The 18,959-nt window shown below is 32.5% G+C and overlaps 2 protein-coding genes across 4 annotated transcripts in view; one reads left to right on the forward strand and one right to left on the reverse strand.

The window, feature by feature from the left end:
• Positions 1-1,239: 1,239 nt before the first annotated feature.
• On the reverse strand, positions 1,240-5,477 carry LOC116336593 (USP6 N-terminal-like protein). 3 transcript variants are annotated; one of them, XM_031760532.1, is made up of 7 exons: positions 5,461-5,477; positions 5,194-5,266; positions 3,937-4,533; positions 3,168-3,870; positions 2,709-3,094; positions 2,438-2,502; positions 1,748-2,211 (listed from the first exon to the last, which is right to left on the reverse strand). In XM_031760532.1, the coding sequence occupies exons 3-7, from the start codon at positions 4,074-4,076 to the stop codon at positions 2,072-2,074; spliced, it is 1,434 nt and encodes a 477-aa protein (XP_031616392.1). In that variant the 5' UTR covers positions 4,077-4,533; positions 5,194-5,266; positions 5,461-5,477; the 3' UTR covers positions 1,748-2,071. The 3 variants fall into 3 exon arrangements, with proteins under 3 accessions (XP_031616395.1, XP_031616392.1, XP_031616393.1); XM_031760533.1 differs by lacking the exon at positions 5,461-5,477 and having other exon boundaries at positions 3,937-4,185; positions 4,265-4,533; positions 5,194-5,389; XM_031760535.1 differs by lacking the exons at positions 1,748-2,211; positions 5,461-5,477 and adding an exon at positions 1,240-1,551 and having other exon boundaries at positions 5,194-5,389.
• A 2,212-nt stretch (positions 5,478-7,689) lies between these two features.
• The window catches only part of LOC116352340 (frizzled), a 107,219-nt gene continuing 95,949 nt past the window's right edge, over positions 7,690-18,959 (forward strand). Inside the window, exon 1 of the mRNA XM_031784855.1 lies at positions 7,690-9,054. Within this exon, the coding sequence (XP_031640715.1) occupies positions 8,209-9,054 (846 nt within the window). The 5' untranslated portion in view covers positions 7,690-8,208. The remainder of the gene's footprint in view (positions 9,055-18,959) is intronic.

Below are 18,959 nucleotides of genomic sequence, written 5' to 3' on the forward strand. Positions count from 1 at the left end.
TTTTTTTTTTGCTCTTCACTTTTTTGGCGAGCAACCCTAGCAAATCGAAAAAAATTTCTCGGTCAAAAAAAGTGAAAAGCAAAAAAAAGGTCCTCATTTCCAAAATTGTTGAGGGTTCCTAAACATATTTTAGAGGGGGGTAACCCTCGTCATCACCTATAGTGTGAATTTGTGTTTGAATAAATTTTTGAAATTCGTGGAATGAATTCAAAGTAAAACGTGGAGGATTAAACAACAATATTTACAAACTGTTATTACAAGAATATACAAGAAAAAAGCGTCACTTACAAGAAAAGTGTAATCTTCGCGGTGCCTATAACAGCTCTTCGTAGCTTAAAACTTAAACGAATATTGTTCATTAACTCCATGGGAATGGCGTGGCATATTATCGTATTGATTTTTCTTCTTTTTGTGTGTATCTCACTCACAAAATTGTACGATATTATCAGGTTTGTTTTTTAAAACGCAAGTCGTCACCTAATATGATCTCCGCCGTTTGTGCTAATACATATGTTCCTAGATTTTTCTTATTTATGTATAGCTTCAAGCTTTAAAATATTTTTCGATTAGTTTTTGTCAAGCATAACTCAAGCAAAGTATCGGCTATCAACTTGAAACCTATTTTTTCGGATTCCTGAGTCAATCCGCAAAAACAATATTTTTCTTTTCGTTGCAAATGAAGTTTTTCCCAAGAGTTTGTATGGGAATCTGAAAATCAGTTGTAGCTGTTTAGATGCTCTTACAAAAAAATACCCAGAATGATCGATCTTGTGACAAGTAACTCTAGGACAGCAAACTACCACATTAACCATGGGTAATTTTTCTACGGACTAAAATATTTTTTGAATTCCACTCGTTTATGCATCGATACATCAAGCGCTATTTCCAAAGTACTTGGCAGTGTATTTTTATTACAATAATAAAATCAACAATATTTTTCACCCTTCGTATTTTTCATTTCAACTTTTACGAACTTTTAATGATGAATTTCAAATTTATACAAATTATCATCACAATACTATTTACCTTCGCACACATTTTTTAGTATAAATAACTCTGTCCCTCTCCAAACAAAGCTGGTTTTGAATAAATGAATTCACAAAGCGAAGATAAAAAAATATATATTGTAAAACCCATTTAGACGAGTATTTTTGTAAAAATGGCATTTATTCCTTGAAAAAAAGTTGCATGGACATTACATACTTTTACGTCGATTGAATTTATTTGATTTCTTAAAAAAATTCTATAAAATTGTATTGTAGAAAAATCTGAGCAACCAATTCCATTTGTTTTACACTCAATGAGCGCGTATAACTAGAGTATTAAAATTATAAATTTCACTTTAATAATTATGATCAACTAGATTTTTGTGGAAAATGTTCCGATTTGGGGGAGCTTCAATATCCAAAACTTCGTTATTTTTTGATTAGTTGGTCTGCTATATTCGATTTGTTGGTAGTGGAGATGATATACTGCCCCAATCAGATGTTGATTCAATGGACGTTCGGGCAAGCGATGAACTGTTATCGTTTAAAAGTACTTCAATGCGATCTAAAATATGATTTAAGATTCAATTAACATCGAAAATACAAAAAAATGTCAATTAAATCCTCTTCAATGCTATTTTTTTTTCCATCAAAAGCGATACAAAAAACAAAAACAATAAAAAATGAGCAGAAAATAGCATTCAAACTCAATAAAATTCTTTATTTTAAAATGTATCTCGTTGGAGTGAACACATGAAAAGAAAAAAAATGAATTCATCTTAAAAACTTAAGTTTGTTTGCCTAGTGTTTAATAAATGTCTAAAACATGATGATTAAGTATAAAATGTTAATTAAAATGAGCAGAAAACTATTTTGATTGTGTTTAAAATGATCAATAGTTGATAGTTTCGTTGAATTTAAAAGCACAACATGAGATTTAAGAATCCGATTGTAGTTCTAAGAGATTCGTTGTTCAATAAATTTTTCTAAAAATCTAATTGCGAATGTAATACATGGATGTCTCTAGGCCAAAGGAAAATATTCAATATAATTTAAGTGTAGGCGATATAATGTATATAATTAATTTATAGATGGGTAACTTCGGTTGAACTATCACTGTCATCGCCATCGTCATTGCCGTTCATCGAACGCGAACTAACGGCTAGCGATGTTGCCAAACTTGTGGCCAAACTGTTAAAACTTCGATAGGTTTTTATTGAACCGGCTATATACACACGACAATCATTTGTCAGGTCACCATTTTCAAAATCAATACAAATCAACCAAAAGAGAAGAAAAAAAAAGAGAACAGAAATAAAAAAAAGAAACCAAATTAACAAATAAAGAACTAATAAGTACATTCAAAAATAATACATAACATTCAATTAAAAAGCCACACAGACATACAATGAGCGAGATAAAAAAAAGAAGATGAAATCTACAAATCTTACCCAGTTCTGCGTTATTATCGTACGAGTAATTTGAGACCATGTCACTCTGTGCATTTTCTTCTTGTCTGTAATTTTTTTTGGAAATGATTCGTAAATAAATAATTGCTTTTTATGATAGCTGTTTTCGGCACCAGAGAAATGCGGGCGCTCACTTATTTAAAATGATTTTTTAACTGCTGTGTCTGAAGACAACAAGAAAGAGCAGCACTTACAAAAATGAGTGCCCGCACCTCCACGGTACCTGTGCCAGCTTCAATCCAATCATACTTACCTAAGAATCACGGTTTCGGTGGTTTTTCGTTCGACTTCGGTGAATTTAGTTTTTCGACGTCCAACCTTTGTATCAAATTCGGGTTCAATGATACGTCCAAATTCATATTTTGGAAGTTCACATTCTTGTGGCGGTGGCGGCAAATCCATTTTATACTTTCGCAAATGTTCCATCGATTTATTCAATACTTTTATCACAAAATCATCTTCGTATCCAAAGTCTTTGTGTAAATGAATTTGTAGAAACTGCGTCATTTCATCCATATCTTTCATATTCATTAATTTCTTTCGATGCAAGTGTAAAATAGTGTAAGCCATGGCAGTAACAACGCGTTCACCTTCTATCATATAGATATCCCAAATGCGTAGACACAAGCTAAATGGAATCTGGAAACAAAGATCGATTGAATGATTTAAAATACGACGATATATATGGTAGAGTAAAAGATTATTATGTTACCCGTTCCACGAATATCACAAAGAACCATTTGATTGAGTAGAGGATGGCGTCGAGTGAATGTTTTGTAAAGTGTTTGTGTAGTTTGGGTAGAAATTTGGCCAAAATTTTATCATGATGGCTGAGAAATCGTTGTAGTTTTGGGAAACCAACAATGAATAGACCGTGCATTGCATACTTTGGATCGCACATAAAAATGCTTAGTGCCCAAAATGCTTCTTCTTCATCCATATACATGAGTAGAATGCCAGCAACACCGGCCATACCCTGACAATAGCCGAGCTCCATATTGTACATACTGTACGCGATAAGAACGTTGAATAGACTTTTCTGTTTCGTACTATACCGTTCACAATAGTAAACATGTTCACGAAATTGTCGATTCACATCAAAATCAATTTGTCGTGTTTCGGTACTGAATGTTCGCGCCAACTTCAACATTTGTTGGTAAACGCCCTCATTTTTTGAAATCATATCTTTAATGTTTAATAAACGTTTCCACGCTTCTGGTCGTAGTTTGTTCGGAATACCTTTGTAAATGCGTCGCTTTAATTTTTCTTGTGTACTTGTTTTATTCCATCGTGATAACATGCTTAGCCATTTCTTTTCACGTATCAATGACAGTTCAATGGTTCGTTCATACTGATTATTATTTACACTATTATTAATGTCGTTGGCATTTCGATCATTCTGAATGAATCCATATCTGAAATGAGAGAAGAAATGATGATTAGTTTCTTTAAATAGCAAAGCGATTTTTTTTGAATTTTACCGATCGGCCCGATGGTAGACCTCAAATTTTGTATCTTCCCATGAGTTAATGTAATTACTACTGTCGCGTCCTTTGTCATATCGGTCAAATATCTCGTCACGTTCTTCTTTCGCGCGCAACAACAGCTCGTTTTCATTCATATTTATAGGAATTTCTCTTTTTTCAATGTTGTTTAAAAAATATATTTCGAATCTATAGATTTTTGCTTTTTTTCGTCAGAATTTGTCCGTGCCACAATGTTCATTTTATCTATGAGTGTAAAGCCAAGCTATGAGTCATTTGACTAAAAAAACACACCATTCACAAAATGAATAAATAAATCACAAACAAAAATGATTAGTTGTTGTTTTCGCGTGCAAGCGCGGTCGTTGTACCACGTTGTAAAGCGATTTACAAGCGAATTAAATTCCATATACAATAAATCTGTCTACTAGTCTCGAAATGTTTTTTTTTTTGCCAATTACAAAAAATCAAATGTCAAAATTGTCGCTCTTTCAGTGTAGGTTGATTGATTTTATCGGTTGGTGCTGTTTGTTGGTGTATCATGATGCCTCACACCATCTCTCAGCCGTTGACACTTGCATTGATGCACATTTCCTGTACAACGAGAAAAATACACACAAGTTTTTATTTATCAATGAGAATAACAAGTTCGATCGTTTCAAATGTGTTTGATCATTAACCGAAACCACCACTGTCACAACCGTACAACGCTTGAGTCATTTGAACTTTGTAACTCTTGCAATCAAATAAATTTATATGCGTATATGGAAACCATAATTTATTCACTTATCGCGAATTTTATTTGTCGTTTGAGACACAAATTTAAAAAAAATAGGCGTTTCAAGCATACTCAAGATATCTTTTGAAATGAATCTGTACATATCTTTTTTTTTCGGAATTACTGTGCAAAGAGGAAATACACTATCGTAAATGCATTCAAATGAAATACATGATTTGACATTCGATATCGGATCGCGTCTAAAAAATGTTTTTTCCTCTTCTTTCTCGTTTTTGCTGTTGTTGACTAGTTTTGTTTGGCAAATCCCGCACTGTAACACAAAAAATGTGTCACATTTTTTCTCTTTTAAATTGTATGCATAAACACACTTGTTTCGATTGCGAAATAAATAAACCCAAAAATGGTTTCTTTGTATGTTGCTTCGGAACTAAAAAAAAATACTTTTCTTTTTTCAAATGTTTTCAATCGTGCACAGCCACAAAATAACGAGAATTAATATAAAACATATCATTTACCATTTTCAATAGATTTTTTTTGTTTTTATTTCAGCTCCATTTGTTGCGATTGATTTTAAGATGTTTGAATCAACTTTTTGTTGTGAGCAAACGATAGACAGAAATAATAAATGAAAAAAAAGAAAGAAATGAAATCAATTTAAATGTTGATTCGAACAGTCTCTTTCTCTTTTCTCCCTCGTCTTTCTCACTGACAAACAAAACAAAATGAACTTGGATCGAAATAATATTTAAAATAGTTTATGACAGTGTTGGAAAAATAAATACCAGAAGAATAAGAAAGAGAGAGGGAACGAAACATCAGAAATAAAGTAAAAAAAGAGGCTAACTGACGTGAGTAAGAAATGTCTTGTCACAGTATTATTAAATACACTTTGGCAAACAAAGTATCGAGAAACCAATAAGAATTTTTAAGCGACATCTATGGGTCACATTTTACCAATCGAACAATTATCACATTGCAGATTCATGGAAATCCCTTTTTTCTTCAACAACAAAATAAATTCCATTTAATCTGTAGTGTAAATGTCATTTTAAGGTTTTGATGTGCATAACATTAATTTTGCACGATTTTCTTTGCAATTTGAATAAAATCTCAATAAATTCACGTAAATTTTGCACCGTAAACAAGCTGGAAGAATAAATTGGATCCATCAAACATACCAAGCAAAAGTATCAAAATGTATTTAAGAACGAAAAATAAGACAATTTCAAGTCCATATCAGTTGCTTATTTGATAGAGAATTAGAAATAATGATATGTTTTTCACAAACAAACCGTACAACAAAATTGAAAAAAAAAAAACAGAAAAAAACATCGGAATTACTTTTATGTGGTATCAAATTTGAGTACTTAGTCTGCCATTTCCATTAAGTATATCTGAAGAGCATTTGTGTATGGAAGTAGCGCGACGGCTGCTTCTGACATTCGATGACGCTCAAAGTGCCTCTTCTTCTTCGATTGTTATTCCAAAAACAACAGAACCGCATATTCCCATATATGTATATGCATGCCATAGCTAGCGTAAAGTGTAAACACACAAAGGAAATGTTGATACGCAACAGCGGCACATTGTACATGCACACACTGGATTGAACGTTGTAGACGGTGTCCCCGATTCAAGTGTTGTTTGGTTTCAGTAGTACGCGTACGTTTGTGCGGTAAACAGCATTTCGTTCCCGGTGAATTTATGTGTCTATTGTGCGCGCGTATGGTTGTCCGTCGAAACCGATTGAATTTTTTTCGGGATTTAGTTAGAACCTGAATATTTCGAACAAACCAAAGTGAATCCTTGTGCATTCGAATTGAATTATATGTTTCCGAAACTTTCGGTTTAAATATTATAAACAACGATTCAATTAATTACTTGCTTGAACAATTCAAAGTATCAACGACGTTAGTAATCGCCATAAAATTGGCATCGATGCACAAAATTCGTATGTATTATGTTGACGATTGTTGGTCGTTGTGAGTATTTGCGATGCGTATTTTTGCAAACTAATTATAACGTGCAAAAAAAAGAACAAGATTATTTTGCCATGAACTAAAATAAAGCTGATAATTTGCTGGAATGAAATGAAAGAAGAAGAAAAAAAACCCACCAAAAATAAGCAAACAACATTTCGTTTGATACGGTCGTGTTTTAAATTTCATGTGCGGTGCAGTTTTATTTCATTTTAAACTTTGAATATGTGTGCATTCATTCAAAGTTTCACATTGAATTTTATCAATGTAAAAAAAAGAAACAAAATATTATCGAAATAATATCAACTGTCTCATTTGAATGTGAAGGATACTTGTGATTTTAATGCAATGCTCTTTTGTTCCAAACTTTTCAAATTTAAAACCGTCAAAAAGTTATAAATCTAGTGCAAGCGGCCAAATTATTCATTCAAAAAGAAATGAAAAAACTATGAATCGAAAGGACATTTGAAAAGCATACACATCAAATTCGGTGTTTTTTGTTCGACAAAGAATAAAAACAACAACACTAATGCAAACGCAATAACAACACACCAAAGCAAAGAAGTGACAAGTGCTACGGTTTATTAAATGCATTTGTACAAAGGCAATTTAAAAGTATAAAAATAGAATTCAATTCTCAATTCAATGTGAAGAAATGTATGTTTCTCTGTTTTGGGTCGTCAATCTTTGTACTGAAGAATTTCGCTAGAGAGGAATTTTTCTCGTCAATACGCATTGAAATCAAACCGACAAACACGAAACAACTTAATATTTTCAAACGTTCGCATGTACATTACGTGTGGTTGTCGTTTGGCGTTATTATGCGTCATTGGTTGAATGCACATTAAATATTTTTGAAGCTGCAGTTTATTGAACAAATCAGTTGAAGAAGAAAAAAAAACACACTACAACACAAAGATATTTAAAGACGACAAACGAGCTACGGATAAGATAGAAACGTTGAAACTCTATTGAATAAATATGTGTTAAATCGAAGTAACAATATATTTTTTTTCTTCTCTTCATTTGTGTTTTTTTTTCTATTTCTTTCTTTGACAATATTCATCTTTATTTTAAATGAACATTTGTTTAAACCATTCAAAATGTGCGTGTGTGTCAGTACTTAGTGTAAACGAATAAGGAAGAAAAGAGATATAGTTGTGTGCAAGCAATAAGAATATTAGTACCAAATATACTCATCTATTTTGTGTACCTGCACTGTCTGTGTGTATGTGTGTATGACGAAAAGCGAAATTCAACAGCAAGTGAAAATAGAATGTCTATTTATTGCAAAGTGTTTTGAAAATAAAGTGCTGTTTAACGTTTATTTTGTGCTCGTTTTTGTGGACACGCATCAAATGATGTTTTTTTACTCATTATTGAAAGTGTTTTTCTAATTGTTCAAATCAAAATATTACTTAAGCGACGACGAAGATAAAAGTGTTTTTTTTTTCTTCATCCAAATGCCACCAAAACAAACAGCACATATATAAATTCATCAAAGTTGGCATCAAAGCCATAGAACATTTGGGATCTCCTCATAGTTTGTGCATGTATAGGGCAAAGGTGAATACCATTTTCATAAAAAAAATGTCGTGCCATCTTCATCATCATCAACAAAAAGACCAACAACATAGACTTTTCGAGCCGGATGACGAATGGAAATGTGACGATGATACACAACGACAAAAACATCGATCACGGCAAATAATAAAAAATCATCACATCTATTTAGTCGGCATATTTAGTTTATATATAGTGTTGTTGCAATGGAGCACCTGCCATGCGATGCACGAACAAACCGATATCGTGTCATCAGGCGATCTATCGCCATCGATGCCCGCACACAATAAATGCGAACCAATCACCATATCGATATGCAAAAATATACCATATAACATGACCATAATGCCAAATTTATTCGGACATACGCGACAAGATGAGGCCGGTTTTGAGGTGTATCAATATGCGCCATTGGTTAAAGTCGGTTGCAGTCCGGATTTACAATTTTTCTTATGCTTATTGTATGTACCATTGTGTACGATTTTGGATCATCCGATTCCACCGTGCCGAAGTTTATGTGAAAGTGCACGTAAATGTGAAGTGGTTATGAAAAATTTTCGCATTGATTGGCCAGAAAATTTAGAATGTTCAAAATTTCCAGAGGATGGCCCGGGCAAATTGTGTGTTGGCCAAAATAATAGCAATGAAAATGATTCGCCGACAAAAAATACATTTCATCCAACCAAAGTCATTGACAGTGATACACGACGCAGAAATAATGCACCACATCATTCGAATGCCGGTGGTATGACATCACGTAATTTTCGTTTTGTTTGTCCATTACAATTGAAGACACCGGCCGATATGGGATACTCATTAAAAATTGACGGATCGGTAAGCATTTCTCTTTTTTTCACAACTATTTTTATTATTATTTTATTATTAATGCTCTGAAGCGACAAATGATGAATTGAAAGATGTGCAATGAATGATTGAATGTGCAAGGTTGTGTGAAACAAATGTGTGTAATGTGAGTAAGCAGCATTCACTAGATCATGGTTGTTCTTCTCGTCTTTCGTCATCTTTTCGGCTATGATATGAAATTGTGTGCGAAAAAATTGTGAACAGAAACCAAGCCAAATTTAATTAATGTTCAAAAATTCAGTGATTTTCACGAATCCGTCGGTGTTCTTATGTATTTACGATGATGAGAAGGTTCTCATCTCTTGCATAAAATGGACCAAAGACTGAAATAAAATAAACGCGAAATATATTGCACGATATTTTGGATCGAACGATTGAAATGAAAACGTTTTTTTGTGAAAAGCGGAGGCATTTCAAAGACGGGCAGAGAGCGAAAGAGAGGAAATTGGTGCGCCGGTATTTTGAGACCGAAAGCAGATATATGTAATTCGATTATATATTGACGTTGGTTGTGGTACAAGAATTGATACAACGATATGCACGAACGAATGCAAAACGAAAACGGCGTAAAAAAAATGACGTTCCACAAGAATTGTTTTTTTTTTTTTGGTTTGTGCATAATTTTGCGTGTTTGTGTGTATGAGCGTTTTTTGTTTATAATTTTTATTGGCATACATACGGTGGTCCGTTCGTCTGAAAGAGTTCATTTGTAAGTGCCATGTTGTTGTATTCCATCTGGTTCTTTTTTCTTCAGTTTTCGTTTTTATTGCACACCAACTGCGAATTATTTCTTCATCATTGCTTTTTTTCTCACTGATGCCAATTGTGGCACCAATTTTTGCATATTTGTCACAAATACATTATTTTCGGGATTTTTCCAAACGAAACCAATAATACATTTTTTTATTCACAAAATGATTACAATCATCCAAAACATAAAAATGTTCAAGGCGGCAGCAACAATCAATTCCAAACACACACACACACACATTCTTATATCATTATTCTCAAGTGGAAATATGATCTCAGTTCGCACAGCATAAAGCTTGAATTCGCTGTAAAACAGTCCAAATGATATGCCCATATGTATAGATTGCAGTATCTTAAGTGACCATGGTGTACACATTGATTCAGAAATTTGATATATGCGAACACACATCACATTAAAACACATAAATGTGTCAGCTTTCATGTATGTTGTGCATTTTATTTTTATTGACTCGATGATATTGCACTTTACACTTAGCTGAAGCAAGCGATTGGCTTCTTTTTCGTTTGCTTAATAAACTCTGTCGATCAATCTATCTCATTTTTGCTGCTGCTGTTTTCTTACCTTGACAATATTTCCAAATTTAATTCGTTCATCATATTCATTCTATGAGCCAAAAAGCCATAAAATTACCAGTTTAATAGTGCGTCACAACCAGTTTACAAGGAGATCATTTCACTCGACATATTCTTATAATTTGACCTGTGTTTGCCGTTGATATTTTGATGAGTGAATTGGCCTGATTCTGAATTCGAGTCGATTTTACAAGACGAAACAGACAGAATCCCATCTTAACAATCTCTTACAATCGCTGTCATTAAATTGAAACTTATCACAAAGTTCTTCTTTAAAATTGGTGATAAAAAAACAGAAATTTAAACATTAAATTTTCTCTCCCGTTGAGTTTTTTCAACTTTTACATATTTTGCCCCAATAACAAATACGAATCAAATTTGCACTCTATTTTTGATTATCTATAAGCCAATAAAAGTCATATGGGAATATTCGATGTTTGTGTATACCTGGGATACTGCAGAATAATTACAAGTGGATAACAAACGCGAATATCAGTTGTTGTCGTGTTTTTTTTTTGTATATCAACACAACATGGCATGTTCAAGCTATTAACTTTAATACGCTGCGATTTAAGACACGAAATCGTTGAATACACACAACGCATTGGGGGAAAAAGAATATATCGCGATAAAAAAAAAGTTGGACAACAGACCATTAACTAATCTCTGAACTTGATCGCACACGATAAATTATTATTCAATCGCAACGCTGGAATGAAACACAACGATTTACTAAAGAGTGCACACTTAACGAAGCCATATATTACACTTGCGCTTCAGCGAATGAATGAGTTAAACGCCACCCTAAATGTTAAAGGTCACATTACTTTATATGGGAATGCACTGTGTATTTTTGTAATAAATGTATGTGTATAATCTATATAGTATGTATATTTCGTGTTTATTCATTGAATTTCAACACCAGTCAAAACAGTATTCACACATCTTTGCATTCCCAATGAAGCGAAAAAATATAATGGACTTAGCTAATATCGTATGGGAATACAAAAAAAACCTCCATTTATACTAATTCAATATTAATTTGTAATCCATTTAACGTAATGTATCTTGGACTACACTTTGTGTACACATTGTGATTTTTTGAAGCCAAAGAGAAAAAAAATCGTAAAAGATGCATTCGAAACGACGTGTTCAACAGTTATATGTATATGAAAGAAAATGAATCTCACTGATCAGCCATACGATAATTTTGGCTTTTAACTCAGTTGTTATTCACACTTATACACGATGGAAAATGATGCCGCTATTGATGAGATGATATTATACGATGAAAATTAGAAAAGCGCATCACTTAATTGTATTCTTTTGAGTCAATTGATGCTATATTTACATATCACTTTGGTATTAGTTACATTTACTTTTCGTTTTCTGAAGTTCTCACAAAACAAATGGTGTAACTTTTATTTACAGAGTGATTATTTAATGCTTCTCATATCATGTATTAGTCCGAATTTAAAATCACCCAAACGAAATGTAACTAATTCTCAAATTGGTTTCATTTATGTTAAATTTGTTCACATTTTCCTTTAAATCGATTTAGTGGCTCATCTTTGTATTGGAACATTTGTTATTATTGGAACCTCTGCAATTTACTCAGTCATTCAAAATGTTCATCTATTAATTGGACGACAACTTTCATTTTGAAGATTGTATCCCATCTAGAAAAAATCAATTTATAAATTAAAAAAAATTTGAACAGTGAAACTCCTTAAAAAGGAACAAATTTTAAATACGCTTACTTCATTCCGAGGAAAATATCTCTCATTAGACAATTTGATTAATGAAATTAATTGGCATGTGTAGTGTATTCCTCTTATTTTACTATAATTTATAGTTGTATGCAGCTTCAATCGTAGTTTTTGAAGTTATCGATCCAAGGAGAACGTGGTAAAATAACGGCCGAAGTGATCCCGAAAAATTTGACATAAAAACACAAAATAATTGTGTAGATTGGATATATTATTGGTTTTATAAATATGACTAGGGAAATACGAATGTCATTAGTCATTGTTAACATTGAAATATTACTTTCAAACAAAAAAAAATCTTAATGAAATCCCATAGTCTAGCTCGATTTGTCTACCTGGCCATACATAATTGTGCACCTGCATTTTAATGAAGTCAGGTTCGTTTGTACAAGGTATATCATATGTGGGGTTAAAGAGTGTTGTTAAAAATATGCATTTTTCCGATAAAATAAAATCGATTTCGAAAGTGATACCTTCAAACACCAATATGATGAATTGTACTTTGTCTTGAAAGAGCTGGGAGACAAAAATAAAGTCATTCTCTCGAATACATTCCATACAAAAGTCAATAAACTGCTGCTGAATTGCCAGCAGAAATGTTTTATAATATAATATAGATATTAAATGTGAGTCTTCGTGAAATTGAAACAAAAAAAAATGGAAAAAATCCCAATCTTTATGTTTATTTAATCATTGCAATCAGCTCCGGTGTTTCGCGCAAAAGGCGATCGAATTGAATTATTACAATGTGAAAAGAGTGAACAAAAAAACTACAGAGAGAGAGAGAGAGAGAAGAGACTATTTCTCACATATCCATTGTAAAGTGTGGTGCGCTCATACATTCAGTGTTTTGTAGCGAGTGTAAGAGATCTGCGAGGTGACACTTTGAGAATGTGGATTAACCATCAACAGGCTTGCGGCTATTTAGAAAGAAAAACCGCTGAACAAAACGTTGTACAATTGTTTTATTTATTTTATTTTATTTGGTTTGTTCTTATTTCATTTTGGGTTGGCTGTGTTGTGTGTGTATGTTTTTTTTTCTACTTCTACTTCGTCTTTCTCTTTCTCTTAGTCATCCATAATATTTGATCCATTGTATTTTTTTTTCTTATTCTTCGACTCACCGTTGGCTTGTAATTTTCAGTTACCATTCTAGTTGGTTTTATATTTAGAATGATTGGTTGTTAAGCATGAAAATAAGACGGAAAGAGTGAAAGAGAATGAACGACAAAGAAAAAAATGGTATTAATCGAAATACGTGCGTACGCGCGTACCTCATTATTCCCGTTGGTGTGTTTGTATCTGCTTTTTTTTCTCTCCTTTAATTTCTTCTTATGTTACCATCACATTCATGTATATACGGCAGTGTATTAATTTTGGTTTGGATCACAAGAAATCCAACAGCCAACAAAAGCCATAGAGATGAAAGAATGATATTGCAAGAAAAATACGTACATGTACATGTTTGCTTTTTTTTCTCTCAACACTCTTTGCTCTTTGCTTCTCAGCGATTGAAAATAAAACCAACAGAGAGAAAATACTTGTGGTTTTAAACGCCGAACGCAATGAATTCTTCCGGAAAATTTCATAGAAATATGAAGACACGCGAGAACAACCACAAAACAATGTGTGTCTGCGTTGTGTATACAATAAACTTTGCTTTGGAATGAAACGCGTTATTTCATACGGTATGGAGTTCTCTCTCGCTCTTTTTTGCAATATTTATGGATTAGAGTGCATCGGTTTTCTTTTAAATTGCTGAATTCCAACATATCCACATATCGCGGGGAGGGTCGCAGGAAAGTACTTGAAATGCTTTTCTCCTTTTTACGAAAAATGGGGATCTTATAATGAGGGGTTTTAATAGAGGAATTTCACTGAGTGAAACAAAAAAGGTCTGTAGGAGATCCCCAAATAACTTTTTTTTAGAAAAGGGTATTACACGTGTTCTTTTGAGACTCTCCCATATAGGTTGTAAATTTATTAAAAACGATGCACCCTATTGGTCCACTTCTTCAAACATAATTTGTGTGTTTTAAAGTTTCAGTGACATCTAAATCTTCCACATTCATGGTTTTTTTCTTCGGTCGTCAGTTTCGCACAATTCATCTTTATTAACTACATGGATATGGCAGTTTCAAAACAAATATTCAACAACTTTGATCATTGCTTCCAGTTGACTGAGTTTTGTAAATTTGTGGATGAATATTCAATGAAAAATTATAACGCCAACTTGTATAAGATAAAAGTATACATTGAATGAGTTGGTCATTGAATTGGGTCTGGTCTCTGATTTCCTTAAAACTTCATTAAAATAAAATTGTGAATTGACTTGGTGATTAGCAGAATTGACGATAATGTGACATTACATTCACACAGCAAGCGCCAGTTTAAAGCAATTAAAATGCATTCTACTACGTTTTATGTTTTGGTTTATTAAAGCAAGCCCGAAACATTTGAAATTGGTTGAAGTGATTACAATATTTTTACAAATGCTAGATGTGGGCGGAAAAGTAAAACATCAGACATTTACAAATCCAGCTCACTGTTCTGAAAGTTATAATTACTATTCATATGAAACATTGTGCACAAAATTACACTGTACATATGAAGAAAACCAAACAAAAAAAAACTTTTGGTTAAATGTATATAGCATATAGTTGGAGTATGTGTCAGCCATTATGCGTTTTGAATGTTGATTGCAGTTTTGTTGATTGCCCGGGCATTTTTTTCATCTTCTTCTTCGGTTTATTCATTTTCTGTGGTGTTATGATCATTTTGTGTTGGTGATCTATCTCAAACGAGCCTGCTTATGCATCATGTTAATATCCATTTTCCACACATCTGTCTGGTGTATTTGATTTGAAAATCTTTTGTTGTTGTTTTTGTTGACTGCGTTTGTATCATCTTGTTCGTTGTACAATTTTAAAATGTAGCTAGAAAATCCTGCCAAAGAAAATAACAACTACTCTAAAATGTCTATGAAAGTGACGTGATTTGTATTCGTTAATTCCTTCTTCCAGTTTTCCCGTCAGCTTCGTTTTCTTGAAATGGTAATAGCTTGTTAAATACGCTAAATTAGTTGGTGGGTCTTTGGGCGATATTAGAATGATTTGCTGCGGCTGAAATATTACAATTCGATGTGAAACAATATGAAAGAGTCAACAATCGTCGTATTATGATGATGCATATATTTTGCGCATGACGCGCGTGCATATCAATGGTTAATATTACACGAAACACCTTTCAACTCATATTTAACGTGGCTATTTCTTTTGAAAATGTTCAATCTTCGTGGCAGTCAATTGCATCGAATGCAATCTAAGCATCGCTCAGACGTTTTTTTTGCATGATTTTTGTGGAAGATTTCTGAAACAAATTCGCATATCGTATGCATACTTGCATCTCGATTTGCATGTACACATAATATTGTGGGTCACATCAACTTTGAGTTGTGTATTAGCTGACAGTTTTAGTTTAAATCGGATATACATTCAACATTTATGTTCCGGCAGTCAGATACTTGACATATTCTATGCATACTAAAATGTTTCCCATGGAATGTCTAAACTCACTAATCGAAATTCCAATGTGAAAATGTCACAAAATGACACGAAATTCTTTATTTTGTGTGTGTGTCTGTAGTCATTATTTCGATTTCTAAAACAATTTCAACAAGTTTTTAGAACAAACTCATTTGGAATGAATTTGATGAAAGTTTTCATTTAAATTGTTCAAAAAGACAAAATGCAAAAGGATGTATTATGCATACAGACTTGAGTTCACATTTTCATGCAGTTGTACATTATGCGAGGATATGTGAATATGTCATTTGCTGCAAACATGTGATTAAATCCAAAGAGACTGAGTGTCATTTATTTGTAAATACTCTTGACTTCAATTTTTAATTAAATTATTCAAGAATCTACACAACATCATTTAAACAAGTTTTTTCTCTTCCTCTTCTTTTTTTCACTTACAATTTGAAGAGTAAATATCCAACTGTTATGAAGTACTTCTCTTGGGGTGCATCTATATGTATGCAAATTTTCTTTATCAAACTTGTTGTCTGTGGTGTTGGAATATATTCGTTATAGCGTAAAACTTGAACCAACACCAAGTTTACATAGTAATACAATGGTAAACCAGTATCAGACAGCGAATACTTCCGACATACCGACACATGCTCTGCAGAGAATGTTTAACGTTAATTTTTATAGTTTATTGCACAACAATTATATGTTATTGTCATTATGAAATTATTTATTTTATACCTTTGTAATGGCATAAAATTTAAATGAAAATGGAAATAGTACAATTTCACTTAAATCAAATTTTAAATTCTCAAACAGCGACCGCAACAGAGAAAATAATGAGCATGTTTAATATCAAGGTAGAATTTATAATTTTCTCAATTTTTTTTTATCAAATGTATTCGAGAGTCTGTTCAGAACTATTTATACTGTTTCTGTGGTATTTATTTAATCTCAAGTTATGATGTTCAAAAAGGTTGAGTTATTTCCAAGAGATCGTTCTATTTTTTTTATGTCTTTATTGCACAATTCTCCATTTGAAGGGAGTAAAATTATGTCGCAAATCACAATCATTAGCCTATTTTTCTAATAAAAATGGAAATATATCATTCATTTAAGCGGTGTCTTTTGACAATTTTAAGTCGTTAACAGTCAAATGCTAAATAATTTTTCCGTTACAAAATTCACTTGTTCATATGAAAGCCCACGTACTATACTTTTCAAAGATGGAAAGAGTGTCTCTTCAATGACGGAAACCTAACTGTGTATAAGTGCATGTATGTATACCAATTGCATTTAGGTAAATTAAAGCCAAATTGCAGTGAGTATAAAGCTAAGAATGTAGTAATGCGCTCTCGAAAATGAACAAGTAAATTAAGAATTTATACTTTGGAGAATGTAGACACTTACTCAACAAAAGCGACTCTTATAAAGTGAAAATATATGAACAAAGAACATACATATACACAGACACAAAAAAATATAATATTATGATGAGAACGAGGAAAATAAACGCATGGCAAAAATGAGAAAATAAGGACAACATGAATACTTATTACGTGTATCATTGTGCTGTGCATTTATGTATATCTGCCATATTATGGCTTATTATCAGCTTCGCTTTCTAGTACACACACACACACACCCATACCTATTCCGGTGTTCACATTGCTCTTTCTTTAGCTCTCAAGTTGCTTCGTTTTATGCATATAATGCTAATTCAACTATATACATATAGTTATTGTCTTCGCAGCCTTTTGTTCTGTATTATATGTGTTATTTCATATTTTTCATCATCATCATCAACGTCGTCGTTGGTGTAAACCAACGCATTTTCAGATGGGCTACCATATTTCGCATAAGAAGTCAGTCGTTTGTTCGCTCGCGCGCAACGCACATATGGTGTGTGCACTTGGGTGAAAAGAAATTCGAAATGGAATTGAAAATGTTCAAAAGTATAGCATGTACCAGTTTTTATAGGTGAATAGATCGCGTTGCATATAATTCAACAATAGACACACAAGTATTTTCTGCATTGTTTTCAAACAACGTCTATTAAATCAAATTGAATTTATTTCAATCTAGAACGTGTAGCTTTTTTTCTATCTCTCTCTCTTGCCAAATCTTTATTTTGTTGTTCCACTTTGTCTTAGTTGCCGGCGCTCAATTCCTATTATACTTCGTATTGTTTCTGAATCAATTATTTGGTTATTATACGCACATGAGCATGCATTAGATATTATAATACGTTTTGTGTGCATGCAAATAATACAATAATGCGCTGAGTGATATGTATTGCGAATGTATATATGGTTGCATATGCAAATTGCGTTTTTCTCTATGAGAAGGGATCGAGCGCATTTAAAACGTCAATTAAATTTTATAAGACGTATATATGTTTCCATATCGACAAATTTAAACTCAAATATGAAAGCATATGGGAAACAAGAAAAATAACAACAAACCAAAATAAACATGATTACGCCCACTGCATAGCATTTTTTTCACGGTATTTTTCTTACGTTATATTCAGAATTTTAAGTGAATTTTAACGGTTTACTTATGTTTGCGCCAAGCAAAAAGACTTTTTCAACCATTTCACCTAAACCAACTATTCCGTATGTGTTTGAAATACACGCCCTACTAATTTCCATTAATATTCCATCAAATTGCACTTTGACTCGATTTTAAATTTAATTATGCGTTATATTTTCGTCACAGCTCAACGCCAAGATATAGAACCATTTCACGCATTTTGAACTTGTAAAGTTTATATACGTATAATTACTATATGCACACAATATAATTATGATTAGTAAATCGAAAGTGTTTAAAATTAAATATCAACTAATTTCAATCCAAAATGAAATTATCGTTTGCAATAAAAACGCAACTGATTATTAGAATACGAACGACAGCAAATTTTTTGAAAATCCAAAAGAGATAATTATGTGCTTTTTATTTGCATAAAAGACCGTAATGTGCGATTGTGAAGTGTTGACTGCTTTGTTCAAAACTATCAATTACAATGTATCTTGTTGATCTGACTCAATTTTGATTTGGAGTATTTTCGGTTTGGTGTTTACAGAAAATGTTTTTTTCTTCTAATTTGATCACAGTTTGTGATTCACAAATCGAAAAATTGCAAACCAATGTAATCATGTGAGACCATATTTATCACGTATATGCTATGTGTGTATCGGCACGTAGTTCAAATGACAGCATTGAA

Source organism: Contarinia nasturtii, unplaced genomic scaffold (genome assembly GCF_009176525.2).
Source record: "Contarinia nasturtii isolate CC-2019 unplaced genomic scaffold, AAFC_CNas_1.1 Cnas_scaffold_187, whole genome shotgun sequence".
Taxonomy (NCBI): domain Eukaryota; kingdom Metazoa; phylum Arthropoda; class Insecta; order Diptera; family Cecidomyiidae; genus Contarinia; species Contarinia nasturtii.

What these genes read in the sequence shown, in the direction of transcription:
- LOC116336593 (XM_031760532.1), bottom strand. Translation starts at nt 4,076, where the DNA reads ATGAATGAAAACGAGCTGTTGTTGCGCGCGAAAGAAGAACGTGACGAG. An exon ending in GTCTACCATCGGGCCGATCG is followed by an intron (nt 3,871 to 3,936) that starts GTAAAATTCAAA and finishes CTCTCATTTCAG; the next exon opens with ATATGGATTCATTCAGAATG. An exon ending in ACCGAAACCGTGATTCTTAG is followed by an intron (nt 2,503 to 2,708) that starts GTAAGTATGATT and finishes AAAAAATTACAG; the next exon opens with ACAAGAAGAAAATGCACAGA.